Source organism: Pollicipes pollicipes, unplaced genomic scaffold (assembly GCF_011947565.3).
Source record: "Pollicipes pollicipes isolate AB1234 unplaced genomic scaffold, Ppol_2.1 Scaffold_7262;HRSCAF=8765_pilon_pilon_pilon, whole genome shotgun sequence".
Taxonomy (NCBI): Eukaryota; Metazoa; Arthropoda; class Thecostraca; order Pollicipedomorpha; family Pollicipedidae; genus Pollicipes; species Pollicipes pollicipes.
This window is the reverse complement of record NW_023597055.1, coordinates 1,706,045-1,731,962: the sequence shown is the minus strand read 5'-3', so window position 1 is coordinate 1,731,962 and position 25,918 is coordinate 1,706,045. Positions and strand designations below refer to the sequence as shown.

At 53.9% G+C, this 25,918-nt stretch overlaps 3 protein-coding genes across 4 annotated transcripts; 1 reads left to right on the top strand and 2 right to left on the bottom strand.

Moving 5' to 3' along the window:
• The first annotated feature begins 11,818 nt into the window (after positions 1–11,818).
• LOC119114383 (uncharacterized) lies at positions 11,819–15,782 on the top strand. Of its 2 annotated transcripts, XR_005096028.1 has the most exons (5): positions 11,819–12,284; positions 12,925–13,050; positions 13,616–13,692; positions 15,045–15,196; positions 15,748–15,782. XR_005096028.1 is itself a non-coding variant. In XM_037238576.1 (3 exons), exons 1-3 carry the CDS (start codon positions 12,060–12,062, stop codon positions 13,652–13,654), a joined length of 390 nt encoding a protein of 129 aa, XP_037094471.1. In that variant the 5' UTR covers positions 11,819–12,059; the 3' UTR covers positions 13,655–13,889. The 2 variants fall into 2 exon arrangements, 1 of the variants encoding a protein (XP_037094471.1); XM_037238576.1 differs by lacking the exons at positions 15,045–15,196; positions 15,748–15,782 and having other exon boundaries at positions 13,616–13,889.
• LOC119114381 (uncharacterized) lies at positions 14,104–18,969 on the bottom strand. Its single transcript, XM_037238575.1, has 6 exons — positions 18,750–18,969; positions 17,225–17,389; positions 16,271–16,456; positions 15,642–15,786; positions 15,037–15,193; positions 14,104–14,430 (listed from the first exon to the last, which is right to left on the bottom strand). The coding sequence occupies exons 1-6, from the start codon at positions 18,810–18,812 to the stop codon at positions 14,352–14,354; spliced, it is 795 nt and encodes a 264-aa protein (XP_037094470.1). The 5' UTR covers positions 18,813–18,969; the 3' UTR covers positions 14,104–14,351.
• A 1,886-nt stretch (positions 18,970–20,855) lies between these two features.
• Positions 20,856–23,440, bottom strand: LOC119114040 (ankyrin repeat domain-containing protein 54). The gene is made up of 5 exons (XM_037238270.1): positions 23,358–23,440; positions 22,955–23,059; positions 21,669–21,787; positions 21,114–21,203; positions 20,856–21,020 (listed from the first exon to the last, which is right to left on the bottom strand). The coding sequence occupies exons 1-5, from the start codon at positions 23,410–23,412 to the stop codon at positions 20,856–20,858; spliced, it is 534 nt and encodes a 177-aa protein (XP_037094165.1). The 5' UTR covers positions 23,413–23,440.
• Positions 23,441–25,918: the final 2,478 nt, after the last annotated feature.

The window sequence follows — 25,918 nt, the reverse complement described above, 5'->3', positions numbered from 1 at the left end:
ATTCAGGCGATGAAGTATGCGAAAACGAAATGAAGCCAAAAAGCAATCGCGCATCACACAATGCTGGCCTTCTGGTATAATAAGAATGCAGTCCAGTATATTCCGAACGCTACCACCGACTCGCCCGCGCTAGGCACCCCATCGCCGATCTCTGGCTGGCGGACACGACGCGAGACCCTGACCTCGTCGGCACAGGACTCAACTGAGCAACGGCACAGAAATGATGAATTGCCCAACATGCTCACTGCGCATGGGGGAGGGGTTGCGGGAGGTGGTGAGCGTAGCTCTAGTGTCCCTGCTGAAAATATTTCCGCGGTGCACAATGTTGCCATTTTGGCTGTTCAGTGCTGGGGTATGATGATTCACTAAGTGTTACGTCATGTCTGTAAATGAGACGGCCTTCAGGCGACCATTTCAGTTCCGCAATCATTGGTGTAACGTGAGTAGGCCGTCTGACAGTCTTACCCGCCCGCGCTCGGTGTTTTATCATCTCTCGCAACCAACAGCAATGAGCTGCGCTGCACTTCGACCGCGCCGTGGAGCGATAAGATATACATCATAATATGAGCATTCCCCCTTATGACTTCAGTTTTTCCGGTCATGTTCATACCATTTTGTAACGACCGCCGAGCGCGGCACGGCGGTGCCAGACCACATTCGACGCTTGGGTCTCGAAAATAAACCTCGGTCCGCGGCCAGCATTTGGCAGCGGGAGATGACGTGCCGGTGACGTCATCAAAGCTATAAAATTCAAAAGACAGATGCTTGCGCGTGGGCTTTATGAGAGCAAGGCATGTCCTGTTCGTAGATATGCTCTAAGTGTATTCAGTAAACCAGTCGTGCGCTGTGCATCTGAAGCTCTGACAAGTTCTGCGGCGCATCGTAATAAAGATCTAACTATCGTCAGCGTGCATGTCAATGTTCGGATCATTCACATCAGACACTAGATCATTCGTACACCATGGAATAATGCTGGTCCGAGCTAAGACCTATGAATGACACATGCACAGATCTTTGCTCACTGCGCGCGCGTTGTGCGAAGTCACACTCCCACTTCCACCGACCGTCTGCTCGCACTTAGCCAACGCTCGAACCACTACGGGCATCAGTGCTGTACTGTCCGAGCTTCTCCAGAAGCCACGTGCGCTGTACGCTGTACTGGGCCTTGGACGTGACGACCGCGGTCAAAGAACCGAAATCCAGCGGTCCGCGCCATCCATTCGGTGGCTAACAGCGGTCAGTGTCGCCTGCTCATTGGAACGGCTTGGACCAAAGCAGCACCGCACGTCACAGATAATTTCATGGCACAGTAGGTGCGGCGTGGGACCGAGGAGAACGACACCCTTACCAGTCTGGCGACCGTTGGCGGAGCGGACGCTAATCGGCAGGTATGCGGGGCGGTTGTGCTACCGGCTTTGTGAATATAAAAATGAGCTTAAGGAGACACGCCAGAACTAATTTGTGATAGAATGTCAAAGGGGATGTTCCACATTTGAAGACATTGAAGCAAGCGTCAGATATGATGAACCAGGCTCACTTATAACTATTGGTATACTTTTCGAATGAAAAAACTGCTCTACACAGCGCAGTTCTCTGTTTAGTAAATATGCTCTGGGCATCGCGTATAGCAAGTATCTCGAAATTGCACCCATCAACGCCAGATATAAACGCCTCGACAATTCTATTTGTCTTGACCTTGATCGCCGCATTGCTTATGGAATGGCAGGATTTGAATGGCATCATGACGCCACGGACATCAAGGTGACTTTCAAATACTCTACACGATATACCATTCCCAATTTTCACTGGCGTGCAGCTTAACAGCTAGAGGGGCTTAGCTTTTAAGAATGGCAGGATTGTGAACAGCACCAGACTGTCTTCAGGGTGGCCATTTCAGTTCAAAACCCCATATAAATGTGGAACACTCCCTTTATCAGTCATCAGTCGCATTTTCCCACCCACAATGAGACTGTACCTATGCTGCTTTGATTAGTGTGGTGACGTGCGATAGCTCGGGTCTTCTTCATAGCTCTTCAAATACGGCGTCGGAGTGATTCCGGGTATCCCTAGGTCGATAAATGTTGTCCGATGAGATTGGCTGCACGAATTAAGCAACTGTTCAGCCTGTTGTCCTCGTCTGGTGTATAAGTATTTGCGCACCGTTTCGGCTCAGTCACTTCTCTGACCGTCACCAGGTGTTACCGAGCTCATGCCAGGACCTGGAGCGTCGTGTCGATAAACACCTCACGACCTCGATGGTCTGAACAATAGCTTCGTATGTAATATTGACATCTCGTTTCAATCATTCCGTAAAGCTGGAACCGGTGGTTTTCCGTAATTTACTTTGCGACGATCGTATTCGAGCAGGTGGCACTGCCCCGTGTCGGCTGCTTTTGGTCAGTTCGCGGCGTGGTCCAAAAAAGCAACTTAGATGACTTAGTAGACTAGACTTACTAGACTAGACTTAGACTAGACTTACTAGACTAGACTTAGACTAGACTTACTAGACTTAGACTAGACCAGCTAGACTTAGACTAGACATACATAGGTGTAGGGACGCCTCAAAGGTGGAATGTCAACATCGAAGTATACTCTGTCCATGTATTGTTGTAGGGTTAAAAACCTAACATTCTCGAAAACTGGGGATATGACACTCTTGTCACCCCCCCTCCCCCCCCCCCCATTTGTGACGCCGGTGGGAGGAGATGTAGGATACCAACCGCCTCTGGCGACAAAGGGGGAAGGGGGAACACAACAGCGGGAGCATCAGTTGCATTTCCTTGCTTTGATTCAAGCCCGTTGAGATGGAGTTTGGGCCCCCAGAGTGACGTGGAATACGACGCTCCATCTTTCCCTGGCTGCCATTTTGTATTTCGGCCGCGTCTGATCCCCACAGCTTTGTTAAAGACGCTTTGCCAATGCAGTGGTTAGAGCAAAGCTGATGCCGAGCCACCTTCAAGGAATTCGCAGTAAGTTCCGTTACAGACCAGGTTTCGGGTGACGTGGATAACGATGTTCTGGCACACACATGTATTGCCACGATGTTGAGCAGAAAAAAGCTGTAATAGAATGGTAGACACACTCCTATCAACACAATAGTTATGCGAAATAGAGATTAAGGCTATCGCAATAATCAAAACTGCCGGGTCCCAGATTGTGTGGGTTCCAAGTCTCCTCGTCTTTTCCTAAGTGCGTGCGTCGATACCGCGGACGACATGTGAAGCAGAATGTGTTGGTCTGTTTATTCACACGCAGCCTTGCAGTGTAACCTGTATTTGACTGCCTCCACGTACGACCATCATGTCCGTCACGATTGGTCTGTGTCTCAGAATTCCTGGCAAAATACACATGTCGAACGGCGTAAGCGATGACGAAGGACATGCTTCATGCCTGATGACGAAGGACATGCCTCAAGACATCGGACCCCCGTCCAAGGATTTCATTCATGGGCCGTTGCACTGGACACATACCCCGAAAAGCAGCATTCATTGACTAGTGTAACTCAATGTGCGCAAACGTCAGTCGAGTGTAATGCTTTTTTCGGATCGGCGTTACGTGGCCACCCGCAACGAAGTGGTATGGCTTATGATTCAGAAAAGCAAGCCGTAGCTTCCATGAGATATTCCACCATCACCACATTGATTAAACATATATATATATATATATATATATATATATATATATATATATATATATCAATTTGTTTTAACAAATGAAAATGTATTTATATATTTTGTGCTCTACTTATTTCCGGTACGTTTAGCCATGAATTGTTTTTATATGTGTCATGTATTGCACTTATTAAGATTCACCATTGAAATATAATATAGTAGTGGTGTTTTATACAAAAAATTAGAAGCATTACAAGTCTGTATAAAACTCCTTTACCAGGAGTCCTTTCTAATGTGCGTCATGGAAGAGCCGTCAAAAAAACACCCCTGCGTTGGGAGAGGGAGGGAGGCAATTTGTTTTTCAGTGCTGTCTTTGCTCCTGGTAAGGCTGCAGCCACAACATATTTGAGAACAATGCTGGATGATGGTCTCCTAAACGTCACTTGGTGGCAACCATGAGTTGAGTGGCTTAGGATGAAACAGGATGGTCCCAGTGAAAAACAAAATGTTGGCCGGCAATCACAGACGAAAATATTCAATACGAGACCACACCAACATAGTTGCGTGGACCAACGAGCAACCGAAACAACGCATTACAGTCCGTCCCGACAGCTCAATTGGTCGAGGCGCCTACCGCACGACTCACCAAGCCACGGGAGGTGGATTCGCTTTGGGTGCCTACTCTTTGCCCCTGACTGACATGGCCCGCGGCCGGTGGCGGCTGGGGCCGCGCCTAAGGTCAGGTGACGTCAGAGGGTGGGACGGGCTGTGCTGAGCGCAGCGGCCTCCACCGCAAAATTCTGCCGTTGATCCGGAAATTCACGATCGGATGGTGAAGTCAGCGCTGACGCAACAGGCTGTGGTTGATGTGAGCGCTAAGCCCAGAAATTTATGAAATTAAAAGATTCAGGGTGAATTTTAAAATAAGAGACAGAGCAATGAATTAAAAATGTCCTTAAACATGCCCATTCGCGCATAATTATGACGTCATTTCTTAGGCTCTGGCTAAAACGAGGTTATTTTTTGGGCAATCAATTTTTCACTGGCATGAGCGCAAATCTGTGATAGCTTAAGATGTAAATCGCCCACATGGCTTAAAATGCACATCGCCAAAAACCTATGACGTTGATTTAAGGGAAAGCAAACTACTCCTGTATCTGTTGAGACTGAAGGCTAAGTGAAACCACATCAAGCTGCAATAATTTCAGCATTGCCTACACAGCGCAGGAACGCGCGGTGTGCTGCACGGTGGTGACACTGATGATGAGCACGGATGCGTGTTTGCAGCCATAGCTAGGCGTATTGACTTGTTAGGGTGTTATGTGGGGTCAGGCGGGGTCAGGCCCCTAATCGCCTGGTGGAGAGAGGACGGCGTAGAGTGCACGTGGCACGCAAGGTAATTGTTTTTACCCCTAAATTTATCGCGCATGGTATTGTCTGCAGGTGACAATTAAGCAAATTGACCCAGCCAATTATCTTTAAGCGGAGGTTTTCAGGTGTCAGCGCGGAGGGCTGAAGTCGGAGGCGCATGGAATGTTCGTGATGCTGATTGTCTTGCCATCCCCTCCTGTCCTTGTCGCGACCTTCCGTGAGCGGCGGAGCCGGGGTCCGGCGGGTTGATTATCACAACGCATCGATGACTCCAGGGTCGAGCTGGGGGCCGGTTCCGTTCACTGACAAACCTTGCTCTACGGACAGCATTGGAAGTAGGCATTAGCCGGCGAGCGCATCCAACGAAGGTGGCTCTGTCATGCCACAGGCAGCCGGTCGCCTCAGCGCACATCGTCGGAAGGATCGTCATGCCACCAACGGCACCAACTCACGCGCACTGGGCACTTCCGCCTCCTCAGCTAGATCAACTGGCTCTCGGCTAAGATCGTCAACGTGCGGCCAAACCAGCTTTGAACGCAGTATTTGGAGAGGGGCGCCACACTAGTAATGGCAGCAGCTCGCACAACATTCGTAACAGAAACTAGTCCTAGGCTTTTGACGGGACTGGTTTCTGGAATATCAGAAACCAATCCCAATCCCAAACCCAATCCCAATCGCAGAAGTTCCACGCCTAGCAGTGCTGGCTGCGTGAGCTCGGACTCCGTCATCCGATCGTGAAACGCCGAGCCGGCGACAACATTTTGCAGCGAAAGTTTAACGTGACGCAACGATGAACACTGTCTATCTTAACCCCTGACGTCACCTGGACTTTAGCGCAGCCGCTGCCTGTGGCCGCGGCCGCGGGCTATGCCAGCCAGGACCTGAAAGCGAGTGCGTGCAATGACTCGATCCCTTGCCAAGGGTGCGGGCGAATGGAAAGGTATGCACCTTAACCCTCGTCCTGATCGGGGGAGGGGTCAGGACGACCCCCCCCCCCCCGCTTAGCTTTTTGAGGATGCCTCTCTGGCAAGTCGTGCAATCATGCCTTAATTTTTTAATGGCCTGTGGGGCATTTGTTGTGCGCGATCCGACACAAAAAAACGCAGTCCCAATTTTTTCTGGTTTTGGAGCACCGGCGGTTTTTGGAGACCACCGCACGGCGATTAACGGCCGGCGCGGGTCGCGGGCGGCAGCTGGCGATGGCGAGGAACGGCGGGCGGCAGCTGACGATGGCGAGGAACGGCGGGCGGCAGCTGACGATGGCGAGGAACAGCGGGCGGCAGCTGGCGATGGCGAGGAACAGCGGGCGGCAGCTGACGATGGCGAGGAACGGCGGGCGGCAGCTGACGATGGCGAGGAACGGCGGGCGGCAGCTGACGATGGCGAGGAACGCGTGTGGCAGCTGGCGATGGCGAGGAACGCGTGTGGCAGCTGACGATGGCGAGGAACGCGTGTGGCAGCCGACGATGGCGAGGAACGCGTGTGGCAGCTGACGATGGCGAGGAACGCGTGTGGCGGGCCGACATTGTTGCCTTGACGGAGCAGTATATCATACACACTCAAAACATTCAAAACACATTATGCCCACGACTGAAATAGAATCGAATAACGAATACGCTTGTTTTCGTTTTGTCTGGCCACAAGACATGGCGTCGTACGAATATGTGAGCCTGAAATATTGCGATTTTCTGGAAAATTTGACCTTTGACCAGGCATAATTGGGCTATTTTTGGGCCTAACAACATATAACTATTGCTAATTGCGCGGATCAGGGCAACACTCAATGGAGCATTGTTATCAGGACGAATACAAAGCAATTTGTCTGTCTCTGCCACGAATACCTTTACGCTGGCTGCTACCACCTCCCCATTTATGCTGCCTCACGAATCCTTACGATGACAAACTAAAACTGGCTTGAAAAAGAGATTGTGGCAAAGGCGGACGAAGGACGTCAACAGACAAGATCCTGAAAATAGCCGCTGGAGGTTGTGAGTCACCTTGTTACCTATCAGTCATCCATGAGCGGATGATCAAGAGTGCCTGTCACCATCCCACGCGGCATACAGAGCCGTACCTTAACACCCAATTAGAACTGAAAGATCCTAAAAATTGCCGATAGCGGTTACGAACCACCTTCTTCCCTATCTGTCATCAATGAGCGGGTGATTAGGATTGCCTGTCACCACCTAACGTGGCAAACAAAGCCGCACATAAACACCCAATTAGAACTGAAAATTACCACGCACCTGTATTCCCTGTTAAGAAGTGAGAAAGTGACTGGAGAACAAAATAGTACAAACAAAAGAACGGCGTGAGCACACAGAACATTTATGAACATTTATTCAACACACAGAACATTTATTATAGATTACCAACCCATTTCCTACTTGGCACTTGCTTATGATTCTACGGATACACAATAAAACGATTTTTATGCTAGCCATTGCCAAACATACAAATAACGAGTAGGTTGGTAACGAACCTAACGATGCCTAGGTTCGTGGCGTAACGCACACTGACGTCTGATTATTACGGTGCACAGCTGTGACGGCGTGACGTCACCGCCGCTGTGACGTCACCAGCCTGAGCCGGCCGGCGCCGGAGTCATGCCCCGGGGCGCCGGCGAGCGTGGCCGCGAGGGCGCCTGTGGCACCGTGTGGAGGCTGATCACAGTCGCTGTCGGCTCATCGCCGCGGCCTGGGGTCTCCGACGAAACGCTCGGGCCGTGGCACTGGCGCGCGCTGCGGCCGCATTGGCGGGAACATGCAGTACTGGTCTGATCACCATTACTGGTCACTGGTCACCATTGCAGTACTGGTCACCACTGCAGTGCCGGCCGGCACCTCCACCACCGGCGGGCTAAGGAGGCTTGTGAACGGGGCGGCGTGAGCGCCGGCGCCGTCATCAAGACGGCATTCATTTAATAATTCACCGGTCGCGGCCCTCTGAGGCAGGCTCTGACCAAAGGTCACTCGGCTTACCTGGCGGGACCAGCGAGGAGCGAGATCGTTCCCAGAACCTCGTTATCATACACATGCAGAATAGTTTCTCCCTGCTGGCTCCTGCATGGCTCTCACTTAACACGGGGTCAGCGTCAGTTCTTCTGACGTGATCCGTTCAAGGGAAGCAGGATCTCCGGCTGGCAGCGTACTGCGGCGAAGGCAGAAAATCCCCCTCCCCCCTCCCCCCGGCGCCGCCGCACACAGTAGCCTCCTTTGATCCAAAGGCCAAGGTTTTTGAATAGCACATGAAAGCACTGCGTGAAGATAGTATCTTCAAGTTGCGTCACACAGCAGCCCGAAGCATTTAATCAGAGCTGGTTTCAGACGTATCCTGCTTGACAAATTCTTCACGAGCTGATTTCGTGGCCGCTGGGGACCGGTTATGTGACGGGATTTAACGACAACCGAGCACAACTCGCAGCGTGCGTCATCATGTCATTTGCGGGCGTGTACCGGCACTCATGATCGCCAACGCAGATCATTCGGGATTGTGACAATCCTGAGAGGGATAGAAGTAGATGGCTATAAGGGTACAACATTTGCCTCCCATTCCGAGAAAGTTTTTTCCACGTAAACTTCATCTGCATGTGGGGAACCGATGTACCCCTCTGGTTTTTTCCATCTCATTAAGTAGCTCCATCTAGAGCGCTAAAATGCGGAAAAGCTTTTTCTAAATATGGTACCCTACATTTCCTGGAGACGGTTTCAGGTCTGATTTCTGGGAGGCATTCCGGAATAACGGGCGATTTTTGTGAACAAGCATTTTCAGACAAGCTCTCACCTCCGAAATGCTGTCTTCAGGTGTATAGAGGCGGAGCTTGGGGCCGACCCACGCATGAGTAACTGCGAAAGATGAACAATTAAAAAAAAGACACCTCAGCCTCGACTTTTCAGAGCAGGCGGCTTTTAAAAGACAAGGTGGCTTGTGACAAAAGTGACGCCGCGTCAGCGTTCAAATGCAGAGGTTATTGTATCAGTTCACGGGATGGTGGTGTCAACCGCAGAAACATGGGATATGACGTCACTTGTTTCGGTTTCGAACAGCGCCGTCGGGGCAGTTACAACGCCGTGCCATATAAATGCGGACATAACTTTCATACAGAGACATCTGTGCTCACTATGCTCACGCGTATTAATGCACACAGGGCGCACATAAATATGCAAAGCACTTCTTTTTGCCACTTGAAACCATATTGGCATTTCAAGAACACTACTAAAACAAGCATTACTGAAACTATCAGGCGGCGGGACTAGACATGGGACAGTTCTCTTAGGCTCCTTCGAGTTCTGCCGTTCAGATCAGCACCAGGTCAGCGCCAGGTCAGCGCCAGGCCAGCGTCAGGTCAGCGACCGGTCAGCTCCAAACCCCGCATGTACGTTTCGCAGATGTCGGCGCCGCATGTACGGATGGGCCAAACCCAAGAGTCGTACTCGTACTGGACTGCCAAATAGGGCCGTTTACAGCGGGTCGTGTTGTGGACCCTGAGTGCGCCACGCCACAGTGGTTTGTCGCGCCGCCAGGTTGTACTTGTAGAATACGCAATGTATGTACAATGTGCAATGTCTGTGCAATGTCTTGCAACGCATTGCAAGAGATTTCGTATCATGAAGAATTCAGATCGATAGTGGTTGTTGCCCTCCAGGATGGGCCACTGACCTTCTTCCGATTTTTTCCTTGGCCCGAATCACGAAGTTAGCACAGATCGGAACGACAGCCGATAAGGACGGATGTCGTTCGCTGACGTCAGCCGTCCTTGGCGGACGTGAATTTCATTCAAGAATTTTGACGAGGGGGCACGCAACATGGTAGGTCCCCTGCAGTTCTGAGTCCCCTCCAAAAATAAATTATCGGATCTCTGCAGCTAAGATTTAACATTCTGGTGTATGCTACTTATATACGGAAAACCGTCTTCCCGTGCGCAGCCCAAGAAAACTAGACGTGCTACACGCGCTCATACATGCAGCGCGTTCAATGAAGAGCCGAGGACCATTGTTGAGGACTCCGGAGCGATCGAGAGTGTCCGGGCCGACCAACCTTTTGGTCCCCGTCTACAGCGTAGGCCTTCCGATAAAAACGGGAAAATCCGAGACCATTAGGTACGGCGCCTGATCACTCGAACAATTGAAGGTGCCGCGGCAGATTAACAGAGAGGCTTCTCTCAACACTGCAGGGTCCTCCGATCAGTCGAGTAGAAGCCAAGACCAATGTGCTGGGCCCCTGAAGATCCGTATAGCCCCGTCAGGCTGGCATATGGGGCGTCGGTCACAGCGGTCCATATATATATATATATATATATATATATATATATATATATATATATATACTCAATATCAGACGAAACTCAAAAATGGAAGGGTGCCTCCGAGATCCTGGAAGTTTAGCTCTGCGGTACTACGTGGAAAAACAGAGAAGGCCAAACGATGGGTTTGGCCAACGCAGTTTTTGGTGCGGTTTTATAGCCTCAGAGATGGTCCGTAGTGGCGGTTTCCGGTAATGAACGCCCGCCTTCGTTTTTGTCTTCGTTCTTTATGGGGTGCGGACTGTTCGCGAAGAACTACGGGCTGCTCATCCCAGCCCTGTTTGGTAAGCCCTCTCCAGAATGTGATTAGCTACCGACTTAACCACCGCCAGCGATACTTGCCTCGCCCTATGCAAGCGGAATTCTCCTACTTAATAAGAATCCGGGTGGGGGATTGGTATCAAGATGACATTAACAACTGGCCGCCTGCACGCGCTCATGGCACGGTCTGACCTCACGACGGCTTACTACCAAGCGCCTGCCATTGGGCAGATGGAACAAGTAGGATTTAATGCCGCCAGAAATGTGCATGGAAATTAAGAAAATATCCAAGATCCCAAAGGAACTATTGACAGACAGGGGAAAACATAAATCTGAAAGGACCCTTGGAAAACATTCCAGGAGAGCTCCAAGATCTTAAAAGATCATTGGGTAAAGTTTGAAAATGGATGCTGTCACCAAGAGAACCTTCAAAAATCTAAAAAAGCTCCCGTGTTTGAGAAATTCCAGCATTCATGCCTCAAGGAACCGATCACGGAATTAATCATTAGGATCTTACCGCACTTTCGATGACGACGTTTAGGAGGTGGGGGGGGGGGGGGGGGAATCGTTCAGCGTCTTTCGTTTCATATTTGCAGCACACACAAACTGACACTTACGAGAAAGATAATTCACCCGCATCTCGCTGTGCCCTTACATGACAACTTCAGAGAGTCCCACCCCGTCTGATCGTCTTCCGGCGCCCTTCCGGACGCAGTCGCTGGCGTCCCCCCCCCCCCTCTCGGTCCTGCCGCCGTCCTGCGGGGCCGCGCCCGGCGGACCGCGGCGGCCGCGGCGCCGGCGCGCGGAAGTAGGCCGGCCGCGCCCCGGGCCGCTTGGTCCGTAACAGCGGCGCCGGCGCCACGCCTCGGTCGCAGTGGACACCGGCGGACGACGGCGTCGGTCACGCGGCCAGCGGCGGCGGCTGGGCGCCGCGGAGTCCCCGCCGACGCACGCTGCGCCCGCCGGCGGTGTCGCGCAGGACGGCCGCCGGGTCACAGGAGCGGTGCGCCCGGCAGCCGTGGCTCACGGCGATGTGGGGCGGCGGCGGTCAGCGGCCCCGTGCAGCGGTGGCCGCCGGCGCGCGACGGCCGGTGATGGGAAGTGGACCAGGGGAGAGTGGAGCGGACGGTGCTGTCAGTGATCCGTGCTACTGCCAGTGATCTGTGCCGCTGTCAGTGATCTGTGCTGCTGCCAGTGATCTGTGCTGCTGTCAGTGATCTGTGCTGCTGTCAGTGATCTGTGCTGCTGCCAGTGATCTGTGCTGCTTCAGTGATCTGTGCTGCTGTCAGTGATCTGTGCTGCTGTCAGTGATCTGTGCTGCTGTCAGTGATCTGTGCTGTCACGTGTGATGCGGACGTGCGCTGAAACGGTGACTTTAGATTCGTGATTAGTTGAATTTAGACCTTTAGTGGAAACCGACGAGCTACGCAATCTGTGACGAGAAGAGGCTCAACTGCAGCGAGCTAACGGCTCGCATCATCTCATCGGACCCAGCGGAGCGGCATTCCGTAACTATGTCAGCGCCCGCGGCGGAGACGACACTGCTGCCGTCTGGCGGGATGACAGCAGCGCCGCTGGACGGTCGCCTGCTGCACTATGTGGAGCTGAGTCCCGAGATGGAGATACTGCTGAACCCGCTCGCCTGGCCGAATAACTGGAATGAGTTCCTGATCCGGCAGTTTGGGTTCACTCTGACGGACCTCATCGCCTTCATGGTGTTGTCGTTCTTCTTTTGGAAGGTGAAGAACACGCGCGAAGACTTAAAGCGATCCCGCGCTGTAACGGAAGGAGTGAACCAGTCTCGGTTATTCGGTTCTTCCTCGTGCTTTCTTTGTTGAAGCATACTAATATGTGCCGTTTCCGTGCTTCGTTTGTTGAAAAGATTATGCATGAAAATAGTATGACAACTCAACAAAAGCTGATCCCCCTGATTTCCCATCCGGCCCTTTTTCCTCGTACTCACTTTTTCCTGCGTCCTCGCGACGCTCCGTTGGTCTGGGGCAAACTACATGCACCAGCCGCGAGTGGCCATAAGTGCTCCCCTGGAGGGGCCTCGTACCAGCGCCCAGCAAATACCCCGTAGAGGGTCTCTCTGTCGGCCAAGTCTCGCTGGATGGAACCCCAGGTGCTTGTGGTTTTGCCCCATCGTTATCCCCTCGTCTTCATCTCCCAGTCTTGAAATGGTCCGACTGTAATCCCAGCCTAACGCAAATCTTATTCTGACGATTTTTAAACCGACATCGCATTAAAAACAAAGTGGCATACTGAAGACTACGTGCTGGCTGAGGATGGATGTTATTCCATGTGGCGTTGCTGCCGACCACTGCATCATCTTGTGACTGCTCCGTGACAGCGACTACCGTGTGCGTGCGACTGCAGGTGCTGGTTCTGTTCATCCTGCCAGGGATCTATTTCCGGGTGATGCTCTACACGGACGAGATGGAGGCCGACTCGGACCGGCGACCGGACCGGCGGCGCCACCACCTCGGCTGGAGCCTGGCTCAGGTACGGCTGGGAGGGTCTCCTCGCTGTGGTGTCCGGTGTCGGACAGCTGGACCCTGGCTCAGGTACGGCTGGGAGGGCCTCCTCGCTGTGATGTCCGATGTGGGACGGCTGGAGCCTGGCTCAGGTACGGCTGGGAGGGCTTCCTCGCTGTGGTGTCCAGTGCCGGACCGCTGGAGCCTGGCTCAGGTACAGCTGGGAGGGCCTCTTCGCTGTAGTGTCGGTGTCGGACGTCACCAGCTCGGCTGGAGCCTGGCACAAGGCTGCATTATGACCATGGTCGCACCATCTCTTCTCCGCCGCCAGTGGTCTTGAGTTCATGGATGAGATATGTCGCCGAACATGCATCTTTTAAGCCATAAGTCATAAATCATGCCGGTAGTGTAGTGGCTTTGAGCTGTTATCCCTTACGAAAGTGTACAAGTTTAGCTCTGCGGCCCTACACGTGTAGCACTTTCCGACACGGCAGCGGCAGATGGTGCTAAAGACGTTATAACACAGAAGGCATTGGCGAAATCCCCTCGCCGGCCGGCTTGTCCTCCACTAAGCCACACGCGCCGTTCCGCAGGTGATGGATGCGGTCTTCACCGCCGGGAGGAGCGCCTGACACAACGACGACATTGGGCCGTTCTAACGACCCATCACGTGAGCTGCCGGGGAAGGGGCCGAGTCGGGATGCGGGTCACCCGTTGAGATTGCCGTTGTGTGTATTTGCGTGCGTCGATGGGTCCCGATTTATGCAACGATTTCGCTGTGTCAAGTTTGCTAGCAAATGGATTTGTTCAAATATGAACATGCTTTCATCGAAGCAAACGAGAACGTGTAATAAATGTACCTTTATACGTGTTTCGTGCACTGCCAAAAACAGTGGGCGCTCAAAGGGCAGAACCTTGGCGCTTGTTTCCCTTTGGCGGACGTTCTCTCGCCATCGGCGTGACGACTGCGATGTTGCCGGTGTTTCCGAGCCCGGTCTTGTGTCGCACATCAGAGGTTTCCAAACTAACTCGGACTCCGGATCGGCTCGACACACAGGCACATAAACGAATGTACGCTTCGTCTCCAAGAACGGCACGTACCGCGCCTCGTCTGCTGTATTCGAGCCGCCGCTTACGATGTCAGCTTAAGGGGCAACACATTATAAACCACGAGCTGCCAACAATATCCTGCTGAGAGCACCCGTGCTGGCGCGTTCTGTCTGATCACTAGTCCGCGCTGACCAGCTGCGCAATATACTCAGTTGCGGGGGACGGACCACTAGCTGCACATAACACACGGCGCGTCAGCCATGGACGTGGCCGGGGCTCTCACAGGTTGCAGACATTGTGGCAGGTGGCGTAGGCCGTCGCCCTGCAGCTGATCGGGGACCTGCTGTGCTCCGGCAGCCTGTAACGGCGGCGACGCGGGTCAGCGGGAGGGCGCGAGGGTCCCTCAAAGGCTGGCGCTGGGCGCAGGTCAAGGTCGAGGGTAAACTTTTAGCAGCCGACCGCTGGCCAATTAAATAGTGTCCGCTGGTTTCGGTTGTGACTGATGTGATAGCTACTATAAAAGGTCGTAGGTCTTATGCTACAAAAAATAACATGCCTGGTGCTGAGAGTTTCACGCAGGCAAAACAGCATTTCATTCAGTTAAAGGCGACGTCAAAGGTTTACGACATCAAAGACATGATCTATGCGCATAAGGTACTCATGATACACAATACACACATCCAAATGCACTGCAGGACCTTGACTTCACTGGGGGCTGGCTCTACAGAAGTACCCACTGCGCCGTCAACCCCCCCCCCCTCCCCCTCCGTGAAGCGCGTGTCCAGTTGCCACGCGCATGACCCCCACTGACTTGGATATGTATGTCTGGATACACCCATCCAAGCATACTATGGGACACTGTCTTTACTGGAGGCTGGCTCTACAGTAGTACCCACTGCGCCGTCAAAACGGCCCCCCTCCGCGAAGCCCGTGTCCAATTGCCACGAGCATGACCCCCACTGACTTGTACAGGTCGCAGAGGTCCCGAGGCCACGTGACGAAGTCGTTCTGGTACATGGAGATCTGTCCGCCCAGAGAGCCGTACTCGGGGATCGGGTCGACGAGCACCGTGGTGCGGCACATGTCGGCCATGAAGCGGTCATAGAAGCTCCTGCGGTCCCCTGGTGAGCGGGGCACGCTCCGTGAGGCACTTGGGTCGAGAGTAAAACGCTAAAGCCGCGCTGGACAAGCGATTGAGGTATGCAATACGTTGTTGTGGTCTCACCGGGCAGTTAGCCATTGGACACTGTCAGGGATTCACTAAATCATTATTAATGCCTATGCATGTGGTGAATCATGATCGCCAAACCTTCGGTGTTTGTGCCGAACAGTGCTGGAATAAATGATTTAGACGTTTCCCTTCTAGTGTTATCCATGCACATGTAATAATATTAAAAGTTTATGTAAGCCTGTAAGGGGCAATGGAAGTTTGATATCCAATTCACCGTTTCGACAAGTGTTTCGCAGCCACCAGGCCACCTGCTAACTTCCGCGCCAGCGAGCCTAGCTTAGCCGGCATCAGACCGTTCCAAAGCGCGGATCAGCTGACTTGGTGTGGTGCCCGGCTACCTGTGGTGCGGCTCCAGGGCGGATTAGTGCCGGGACTGGTGAAGTCGTGCATGGTGACCGACTGCTGGTAGATCTTGGTGTTGACCGGCTCCTGGCTGGTCTTCAGCGGCACACACGGCCCGGCGTATCGCTCCAGGCCCCGGATCTGCCGCCGACACAGCGCCACCGTCGGTGACCGCGCGGCCGCGCTGAGGTCCGACGGCGGACGAGCCGTCACTCTCACAAGATGGCCGGCCTCAACTGCTTGTCCGCGGTCGACTTTGGGGACCAGACCCTCGCACCCCCTCGAGACCCAGACAGCGAGGTTTGACTCGCGCCTCGGGGGAGTGCTACTGGCCCCCAGCCGGGACGGATTGGCCACACGGGCGCGGCGCGACCAGCTCGGACCAGCGGAAGCCCCAGCTGCCAGTCATCATGTGGTAAGCAGGGCCTCTTGCTGACCAAACACTCACAAGCGAGTCCGTGTGGATGCAGCCTCCGAGCCTGCGCTGCAGTGAGAGGCCGCCCTGACCTTGTGATCAATGGGCCGGGGGCGGGGTAAGCAGGGCCTCTTACTGATCATACACTCACAAGCGAATCTATGTGGACGCTGCCACCGAGCCTGCACTGGAGGGAGAGGCCTCCCTAACCTTGTACTCGATGGGCCGGGGGCGGGGCAAACAGGGCGTGCAGCGCGGGTCGGCCTCCAGGCTGAGGTCTTGGTACGGCAGCACCGCCGACTGGAACAGCTGCTGCTTCTCGCGCCGCTCTGGCACCAGCCGGCCGCAGGTGCTGGTCAGGCAGCGCTCGGTGGGCCGCGTGCCGCCACACCACCGCTGCCGGCCAGATGAGAGGTCAGGTCGGAGGTCGGGCCAGGCGGCAGGGCACGGGTCTCGGCAGATGTCGGGTCAGTGGTCAGGTTAGAGGTTGGGTCTAGTAGGTTAGAGCTGGGGTCAGAGAGTAAACGGGGTCAGGCCATGGGTCAGACGAGAGTTCAGGTCAAAGGTCAGGTCGGAGGTCAGGTAAGAGATTAGATTAAAGTTCGGGTCGGAGATCAGCTCATTGGCGAGAATGCATGTCGGATCACGGATCAGGTAGGGTTGAAGGTCCGGTAAGAGACCAGATCTTACGTCAGGCGAGGGTCAGAAAATCTATCTGATCGGAGGTCAGAGCAGGTGGCAGGGCAGGACTACATAAAGTGCACGCTGTGCGTGAGGAGTCTCACGGTCAACACACTGCGTAACCGACTACCCCGGAGCACGGTGGCGCGTCAAGGAGAGTTCCAGCTTTAGAGGTCAGTCGTAAGGTTACCGTCTGACTGGGAAATCGATTCACCGGTCACTAGCTTCAACCATTAGGCTCGCCGTATCAACAGTCTGCGTTTAACGCTGTCTAAGTTTCCACGTTAACAGTCGTGTTTAGTATAACAGTCGGGCTGGGGGAGGGGGCGGGGCGAGATAAAAGAATCACACGATCGACATCGAATCTTGGCTACAAATGATCGAGCTTGACCAAGTAGGCAACGCATTGTGAGTTTGGACATGACCCCTGGCGGCGCTTCATACAAAGTCGTGTTTGAAGCGTTCAGCTCGCAGCGAGCTTACACATCCGACCAGCTCGGGTGGCTGGCGGTAGGCGTTGGTGCTGGCGTAGGTCTGGCGCAGCTCCGGCGGCGGCTGGTACCTCGGGTCCGACACGAACACCTCGCACGGCGGGTAGAGCGGCGGCGCGCAGATGGCGGTCCGTGTGAAGGCCCGGCCGTCCAGACACTGAAACACAGTCAGACAGACGCTGAAACACGGCCGGACGGACGCTGAGACACGGCCGGACGGACGCTGAAACACGGCCAGTCAGGCACTTAAACACGACTAGACGGAAACCAGACATGAAGGGGCTAAGCGACAGCCGGACAGACGCTGAGGCACGGCAGGACAGACGGTGAAACACGGCCGGACGGACGCTGAGACGCTGCCGGAGAGACGCTGAAACACGGCCGGACAGACACTGAGACGCGGCCGGACAGACGCTGAGACGCTGCCGGGCAGGCGCTGAAACGCGGCCTGACAGACGCTAAAACACGGTCGGACAGACACTGGAACACGGCCGGACAGACGCTGAGACGCTGCCGGGTAGACGCTGAAGCACAGCCTGACAGACGCTGAAACACGGCCTGACAGACACTGAAACACGGCCGGACAGACACTGAGACACGGTCGGACAGACGCTAAAACACGGCCGGACAGACGCTGAAACACGGCCTGACAGACACTGAGACATGGTCGGACGGACACTGAGACACGGCCGGACAGACGCTGAAATACGACCTGACAAGACACCGAGACGCTGCCGGACAGACGCTGGAACACCGCCTGACAGACGCTGAAACATGGCCGGACAGACGCTGAGACGCTGCCGGGCAGACGCTGAAGCACGGCCGGACAGACACTAAGACACGGTCTGACAGACGCTGAGACACGGCCGGACAGACGCTGAAACACGGCCGGACAGACAATGAAACACGGCCGGACAGACACCGAAACAATGCCGAACAGACGCTGAAACACGGCCCGTCACGCACTTAAACGCGACTAGACGGAAACCAGACATGAAGGGGCTAAGCGAGAGCCGGACGGACGCTGAGGCACGGCAGGGCAGACGGTGAAACACGGCCGGACGGACGCTGAGGCACGGCAGGGCAGACGCTGGATCACGGCCGGACGGACGCTGAGGCACGGCAAGGCAGACGCTGGATCACGGCCGGACGGACGCTGAGGCACGGCAGGGCAGACGCTGGATCACGGTTGAATAGACGCCGAAGCACAGACGGTCAGACACCGCACGTCTGCTCACTGAAGCGTCGAGCTGCTGAACCACGCTGGACGGACGCAGAAACACAGCCGTAGAGTGGTGACTGACAGCATCACGGACTAGAAAACACGGGCTGTGCGAACACAGAGACCATGCATTTGCCAACATCCAACATCAATAATGAATAACATCCACGTACTAATATTCGAGATCAAAGCGAAATCGGAGGGCGTGAGTGCACGTGAACATTAAAACATCTGATCCTTGTGATAACCCTAGGTTGTATCGACACTCCCACAAGCCAAGCTGCGTGGTTCTTACGCCTGAAGTCTGCCAGTCGGTGTTCATGTTATCGTTGATTTGCATCAGTTTAGAGCAAGTCATTTTGTCTGGCTTTTTATGGATGGTGTAAAAGAAGCGAAAATATTAGACTAGACCAGGGCACTTCTCGAGCGTTTATAACAGCAAATAAAACATGATGCTAAAATTTTCGCAAACAAAATAAACTACGGAAGCGTACTCTCGTTGCGTAGAATGCGGAAGATTCTGAACAAAACCATTTTCTTTGCTTCTTTCTGCTTAGAATCCTTTCGGGCCAGTCACAAGACACGTGCGATGCCTCCAATGAATCTTTTATTTAAATTGCAGTTCCCTAGTAAGTCAGGCAATAGGCAGACTTCATCCTGACAATAAGAACTGCTTGTCCTTCGCTGACGTCGGTGCTCGTAGCATTGTACAGTACGTCTCAGCACGAACGTCGAAGGGTTTTCTTTTATTGTACATCACAATTGTTCTTCATGGGTATTTGAAATCACTCTCCAATGCAGCGTGCCTCTCTTTCGCTTCTTCTGGCTACGAAAAAACGCGTGCATGGTATTAATTTATTCACAAATGGGCTGATTATAAAACACCGACCTACAATCGCCACTTATGTAAGACGTGGTAAAGTTTCAAAAGCTGAGGACCGCCCAGGGCTTTGAGCGGGGCTGAAAACGTCATCAAAAACCGGACTCGGAATGTCAATCAGTCGTGAGCAACGAGATACCTGGGGCCGCAGAGGCTGGCCCACCGAGGGAAACGGCCGCCCACCGCGGGCAAACGCGATGGCAAGACTTCCAGCGTGAAGGACGTGATCGGCAAACACGGACCCGATCAGCGACCATGAAAACCGCCAGCCTGAGTACGAACACATGGTGCAGGAATCGACACTAGTCGTCACGCGCCAGCCGGGCGCCGGGAGGTGGGCACGAGCAAAACCACTATCAGACACCACATCGAGCGCGTGATGGCGCGCTCAGCCGGCGCCAGCCGAGCCCTTTGCTGCTGACCACCGTCAGCACGTCACGCCTCGCCGAAATACATAAATACATGGCATGCGGCCGAGCCGTTCTCAGCTCTGCTCGCTCTTGTTGTGTACAAACAGGAACTGGACGGAAGCGTACCGTCTGTACAACCACCACGGCACTGGGGACCGCCCACGCGCGCCACCCACGTCCCCCGCACGTGGCGACGCCTCGTCGTCCCCGCAACGACGTCCGTCGGGTGGACGGTTTGGTCCAGGTTCCGTCCGAACTACTCGACCTACGCCAGACGACGCTCCGCACGCGACATCTATTCGTCCCTAGGTGCGGCTTCAGTTCCGAGAGAAGCCGCCGCGTGGCGTCAATCCTCGCCGTCGGCCGCCTTCGGCTGCGGCGGCCGGGCGCAGTCGGAGTTGGCCGCGCCGCCGCCAGATGTCAGCGTCATTCGGCTGAGCTGGTGGTCGAGCTGCAGTCGCGGCCCGCCGTCGATGGTGAGCGTCTCGATCTGACGCAGCACGCCGCCCACGTCGGCCCGGTCGGGCGCCGCCTCCAGCAGCTGTTGCACCTGCCACGCCGCGACAGCAGTCAGTGGTCGCAGCGCAGCATGAACTCAACTTGAGACAGCACCTTCAAGGGGTACGCTTGGCCGAACGAGGCGATCGCTACGGAAACATATCTACCAACACAGACTTTGATCTGGCCTAATGGCGGGTTACAGGCAGCTTTGGGCCCTAAATTGGCTCTCAGCACTTAGTTGTTTGAAGTCACCAGTTCGGCTTAGCAAAAGTTATACATTGGCTTTACTTACGATCTGACAAGTCTAAGTGCTCTTAATCTAAAACCTAACACCAGATCCAGGCTAGATTATCAACTGACGTCTTCCTCGCAGCGGCCTCGCAGCGATGATAGACGAAAAGATCTTGCCTCACCTCCCAGTTCCTCGCCGTGTCTATCTGTCACACGTCTTGACCCCTGCCAAGCTCTTTACCCCCTGTCTCATCATCTGACCCCCACCCCATTATCTGAGCCCTGTCTTATCTCCTGACCCCCACACCATGACCCGAATCCCAGCACACATTTTGACCCCGCCCCATCACCTAATCCCTGCCCAATATCCTGGCATCTGTCACATCTCCTGACTCCCGCCCCATGTCCCGTCCCTCTGCTCCATCCCCTCCCTGCTGCGCCGTCCACAGACCTCGCGCAGCTCCTCTATCGAGCGGCTGGCGGAGGTGGGCCGGCTGTCCGGCGGCCACAGTCCGCTGAGCAGCCGCACCCGCTGGCCGGCCAGCTGGGCCGGCGTCAGGCCGCCAGGGCCGGCGGCGCGCGCGTTGGCACCGGCCGCCAGAAGCAGGCGCACGGCCGCCACGCTGCCGGCGCGCGCCGCCGCGTGCAGCGGCGTGCACTCCACGATGTCGCGGGCGTTGGGCCGCGCGCCCAGCGACAGCAGCGCCGCCACCATGCCGGAGGAGCACTGCGGACGGACAGCGGGCTGCTAATGGGCAGCGACACGGGGCGGGCGCCGCCAGACGCCACGGTTGAGACATTGGCCGGTAGATGTCAGTACTAGGACGCGAGTGCGGTTAAAGGTTAACGGGCGAGGCGACACTCGCAACGGTTTAGGTGACACTTACACGTTTAGTTTTGCCATTATCGCAAACGGCATGAAAAAGCTCGGCACATGCAACGGCGCGACTATGCACGAGTCAAAAAAGGCGCACCATGTTTGTAAAAAGGCGCGTCATGTTTCTGCACCCGCATTCGACAGCGTAAGCCTGTGGCAGGTAAGGTGGCGACGGAAAACAGAGACGTCAAAGCCGTGCTGGACGTCTCCCGGCCGCCGGAGCCAGCTGATGTCACGGCTGACGTCACAGCTGATGTCACAGCTGACGTCCCGGCGCGCGTCACCATGCGCCGGTTGGTTGCAGGGGTGACGCACCTGCTGGGCGGCCAGATGCAGGGCTGTCCGACCGGTCTCGTCCGCCTGGTTGACGTCGGCGCCGGCGCGCACCAGGCTGGCCAGGCGCTCCACGTTGTTGCAGCGTACGGCACGCATCACTGTCGCCGGGGGGAGGGGGCGTCAGCGCGCGCTCGGGGGCGCTCAGCGCGGCGGCCGTCGGCGCGCGCTCGAGAGCGCCCAGACTGGCGACCGTCAGCGCGCGCTGAGAGCGCTCAGACCGACAGCCGGGACGCTGCCGGGCCCTGGGGCGTACCCAGGCCGGAAACACTCGCCAGCACGTGGGTCAGACTGCTGGAAGATAGGATTACGGAGGAAAGCAGCGTGGACGGCAACGATGCGGTGGAAAGCTATCTGTAAACATATGACGTCACGTGACATCCACTTCGGTGCGGGACGGAACAGTCACGGCATTGAACAGGAATAAAAGGTCTGGAGACTGAGAGCGTGGGATAGCGTGCCTCACTCCACGGAATTGAAGAGGAATGAAAGGTCTGGAGACTGAGAGCGTGGGAGAGCGTGGCTCATTCCACGGAACTGAAGAGGAATGAAAGGTCTGGAGACTGAGAGCGTGGGAGAGTGAACCTCATTCCACGGAACTGAAGAGGAATGAAAGGTCTGGAGACTGAGAGCGTGGGAGAGCGAACCTCATTCCACGGAACTGAAGAGGAATGAAAGGTCTGGGGACTGAGAGCGTGAGAGAGCATACCTTATGCCACGCCGACAAAGTGCAGTGACACTATCGCCTTAGCATACTGTCGAGGCATACACGGAGCACCACCACCGTTCCTATACGAAGCGGCGTTCTTTACCACCGAGCATGCATTGTGTCCGTAGCGCAAAAAGGCACCTCAAGGCCAGGCGTCTCTCTTGCGCCCGATTTCCTTGCGAGCTCACGGCTAACAGCGATTCTCATCAAAAACCGAATAAAGGGCGCAAGGCCGTATCAACACCACATACGAAGCGTCTCTTATTAACACACATACTATCATAGAACATACACGGGCCTGGTATTTGGGCGGCCCTCCTCGGGAGCGCCGGCCATCGCTCATCCAGTTCACGCCAGTTGGAAGCGTACAACACGACGGTTGCACCAGCGCCACCTGTTACGCTCCAGCCCGCAGACGTCAGGACGTGACGCCAGGGCAGGGCCGCGCCGAGACAAGCGCGGCCCTGTATGACGGCGCGGACGGAGCGCCCGGCGGGGGCCAGCTCGCCGGGCGACACCCGGCGCGACGGCGGCGGCGGCGGCGGCGCGCCGTACTCACGGTTGTCGTTGGCGTTGCGCGTGTGGCGAAGCCAGCGGACCAGGGAGCGGGTGCGGCCGCTGCTGCGACACCGCACCCGGAACACGTGTACGCACTCGTCGCCGGCTGCCGGACACGGGCCGGCGCCGGTCACGCACGGACGGAACAGCAGGCAGGCACGGCCCAGAGCGGGCACCGGTTCAGCGACGTGTAATGGGACAGAGACAGACAGGGCAGGCAATGGCATGCCAATACCTGACTTAGCCACTCAGAAACATTGTGATCATTCTGATTTTCCACAAGTCCGAATCCTGACATATATCCAGAGTAACGCTTTCTCTGATCAGGAGCTGGTTTTTAGAACCGAAGAACCTTCCATTACACAAACCCTTGACTGCTTTCTCTTCCCGCAGGCGGCACTCACCGTAGGGCAGCTGAAGGGGCATGGCGCTGGGCTGGGGAGCGCCGTCGGCGACCATCCGGGCCGGGTCCAGCAGCGGCAGCAGGCCCGCCTGCAGCTCCGCAGCCAGCCGGCGAGCGGCCCGGCGCCCCTCGAACGAGGGCCGGCGGCGGCGGCGCGGCGCGGCGCCGGCCGCCGGCTCGGCCACCGGCAGCGGGGAGGTGGCCGGCGACGGCGGCGGGCCGCCCGACGGCGAGGGCCCGGCGGCGGCGGCCGGTTCGGCGGCCGCCAGCGGCGGCAGTGGCGAGAGGCTGATGTCCATTGGCTTACGGTCTGCAAAGTGCAGTGCGGTGGTGTCGGGGCAGAGCACAGGCTGGGACCCATCACAGGGACAGTTGTGCTCTAGACATTACACTGTGGCGGACCTAAAACCACCAAACATCAGCCAATTTAAATGACACTGAGCCATTATGCAAAATTCTTTTCATTTATGGCCTTGCAGAATTGCACTGCTGCACAATGCAAGTGTTGCAAACAATGCATGGCAAAAGGTGATAACATGTGAAGCCATCAGGCCCTGTGACAGAGCATGCCCAAGCTCAATAACAATAATGCTTACAACTACATAAATTGTTGAATTCTGGGTGTCTGGCAGTTTGGCTTGAAGGGGTCTCAATTTAATTGATATAATTTCAGTAGTACCTTTGGATCTATGCCCATTTTTATAGCAGTGTTTCTTAAAACTCAAGGTGTAGCAGTGAGGAATTTATTTGTGTTCCATCATTGTGGCATGTAACCTCTCCATTCTCAGCAACAAAGTAATTTTAATGTGAATGTCATAGTTTAACTATGATGGTACGAGGATGCTGTGCTATTCACTAGCAGAGAAACAGACATGTGTCAATTCAAGCAGAATCCTAAATTGGATTATTGTGTTAAGCTTACTAGGCATTAATTCATTATTTATTGAATTTTAATTTCATTACATATTACAATTCATTATTAGGCATTATTAGGCATTAAAGTATCAAGCTGCCTGGGAGGCTAGGCAAATGCAAATTGTGGTATTCCCACTCCCCATGGAGTGCAGTTCCAAGACCAATCTTTATTATCCTGGAGTGCAAACTGATAAAGTAAATGGTAATACAACATAATGATAGTTCATGATAGAGATTCTGCACTTAATGTGGAAGTCTACAAGTTCAGCTGTAAAAGTGAACATTTTTTGCACACAAAACATCTGGAGAATGAAAAACAAACTATTAATTCCCAAACTGTCAAGTTTCACTGTACCATACTACTGCTAAAATGATATAAAAAATCAATCAGTATCCAGCTGTTTTGAAGCTGGTTGGTCAATGCCCTCTTCGCAGTGTTCTTATAACAGCAGGAATACTGATAAGGGGAGATATCCTTTATCACCAGTAGTCAAGTAACAGCTTTGTGATCATAAAAAGGAAAAATAACTTTTTTGCAATATGTGTTTGACTATGGAGCATACAAGAGATCATGTCTGCCTGGCTGATCAGATGGAGCTCTGTTCTAGGAGTTTTCAGGCCTAAAAAGAACAACTAAGTTGCATTTTTAATGAAAGATCACTATGCAGCTATTGCTAAATGATGTTTAGAACTAGAGAGAGGCATTGGGTTATCCAAAAGCCCACTTAAATTTGGTCTTCTTCATTTGCCCATGTTTTCTGAGATCTAGTCACATATGCAATTATCTCTGAATAACTAAATACACCTACATAAAGAATAAAACATGTTGTGACTAATATATCCAAGATGCAAAGTCACTGTCCCCTTATTTTACATAATTTTGTATGCAGCAACATTTGTCATATGAATATCAAAGCATGTTTACCTCATGTTTCATGAATGATACTTACAGCAAACAGAATATTGCAGTCCATGTAATCAGAATGCCAGATTGATGACAGCAAGCTAATAAAGTGGAATTGTTGTGCAGTTCAAGTCAAGACAGATCAATATGGCTGGTGCAGCTGCACTGACAGTAAAGCCATGTAAACAGCTGCATTCCATCATCATAAAAAGGCATTGCTTTAAGTGGTAACTGGATGCTGAGTGATCCTGTGCAAATGATTATGCATATGTGCAAGCACAAGGAATTGTGTGATTTGTTTATATTATGTAGGACTTAAGGACAACAAAGTTTGTCTCACAACAGTACTGCACCTGGCTCCACAAGCAGCAATGTTCACTAAGTACAGATTATGAATTTTGCAAGAGCACTCACAACACAAATATCTTGACAAAATAGTAATATTACACACTATCAATCACACACAGACATTGGCCTGTGGTCTGCGCAATGCCCTTTCTGCTTGTCATGCATGTTGCATGTGACCAATCCTGATCAATGTCATGTAGTCCCCATTCAGGTTCACATTTTCAAAGCCTGTTAGATGAATATCATCTACCTGCAATGCAGCTGCACAATGTAATCCTCAGCCAAAGCATGAAAAACAGCACATGATTTTGAATGCAACAGTGACCAACAAATAAGGCAGTAGTAAGTAAATAAATAAATAAGTAGGTAGATACTTGGACTTCAATCCGCAAAAA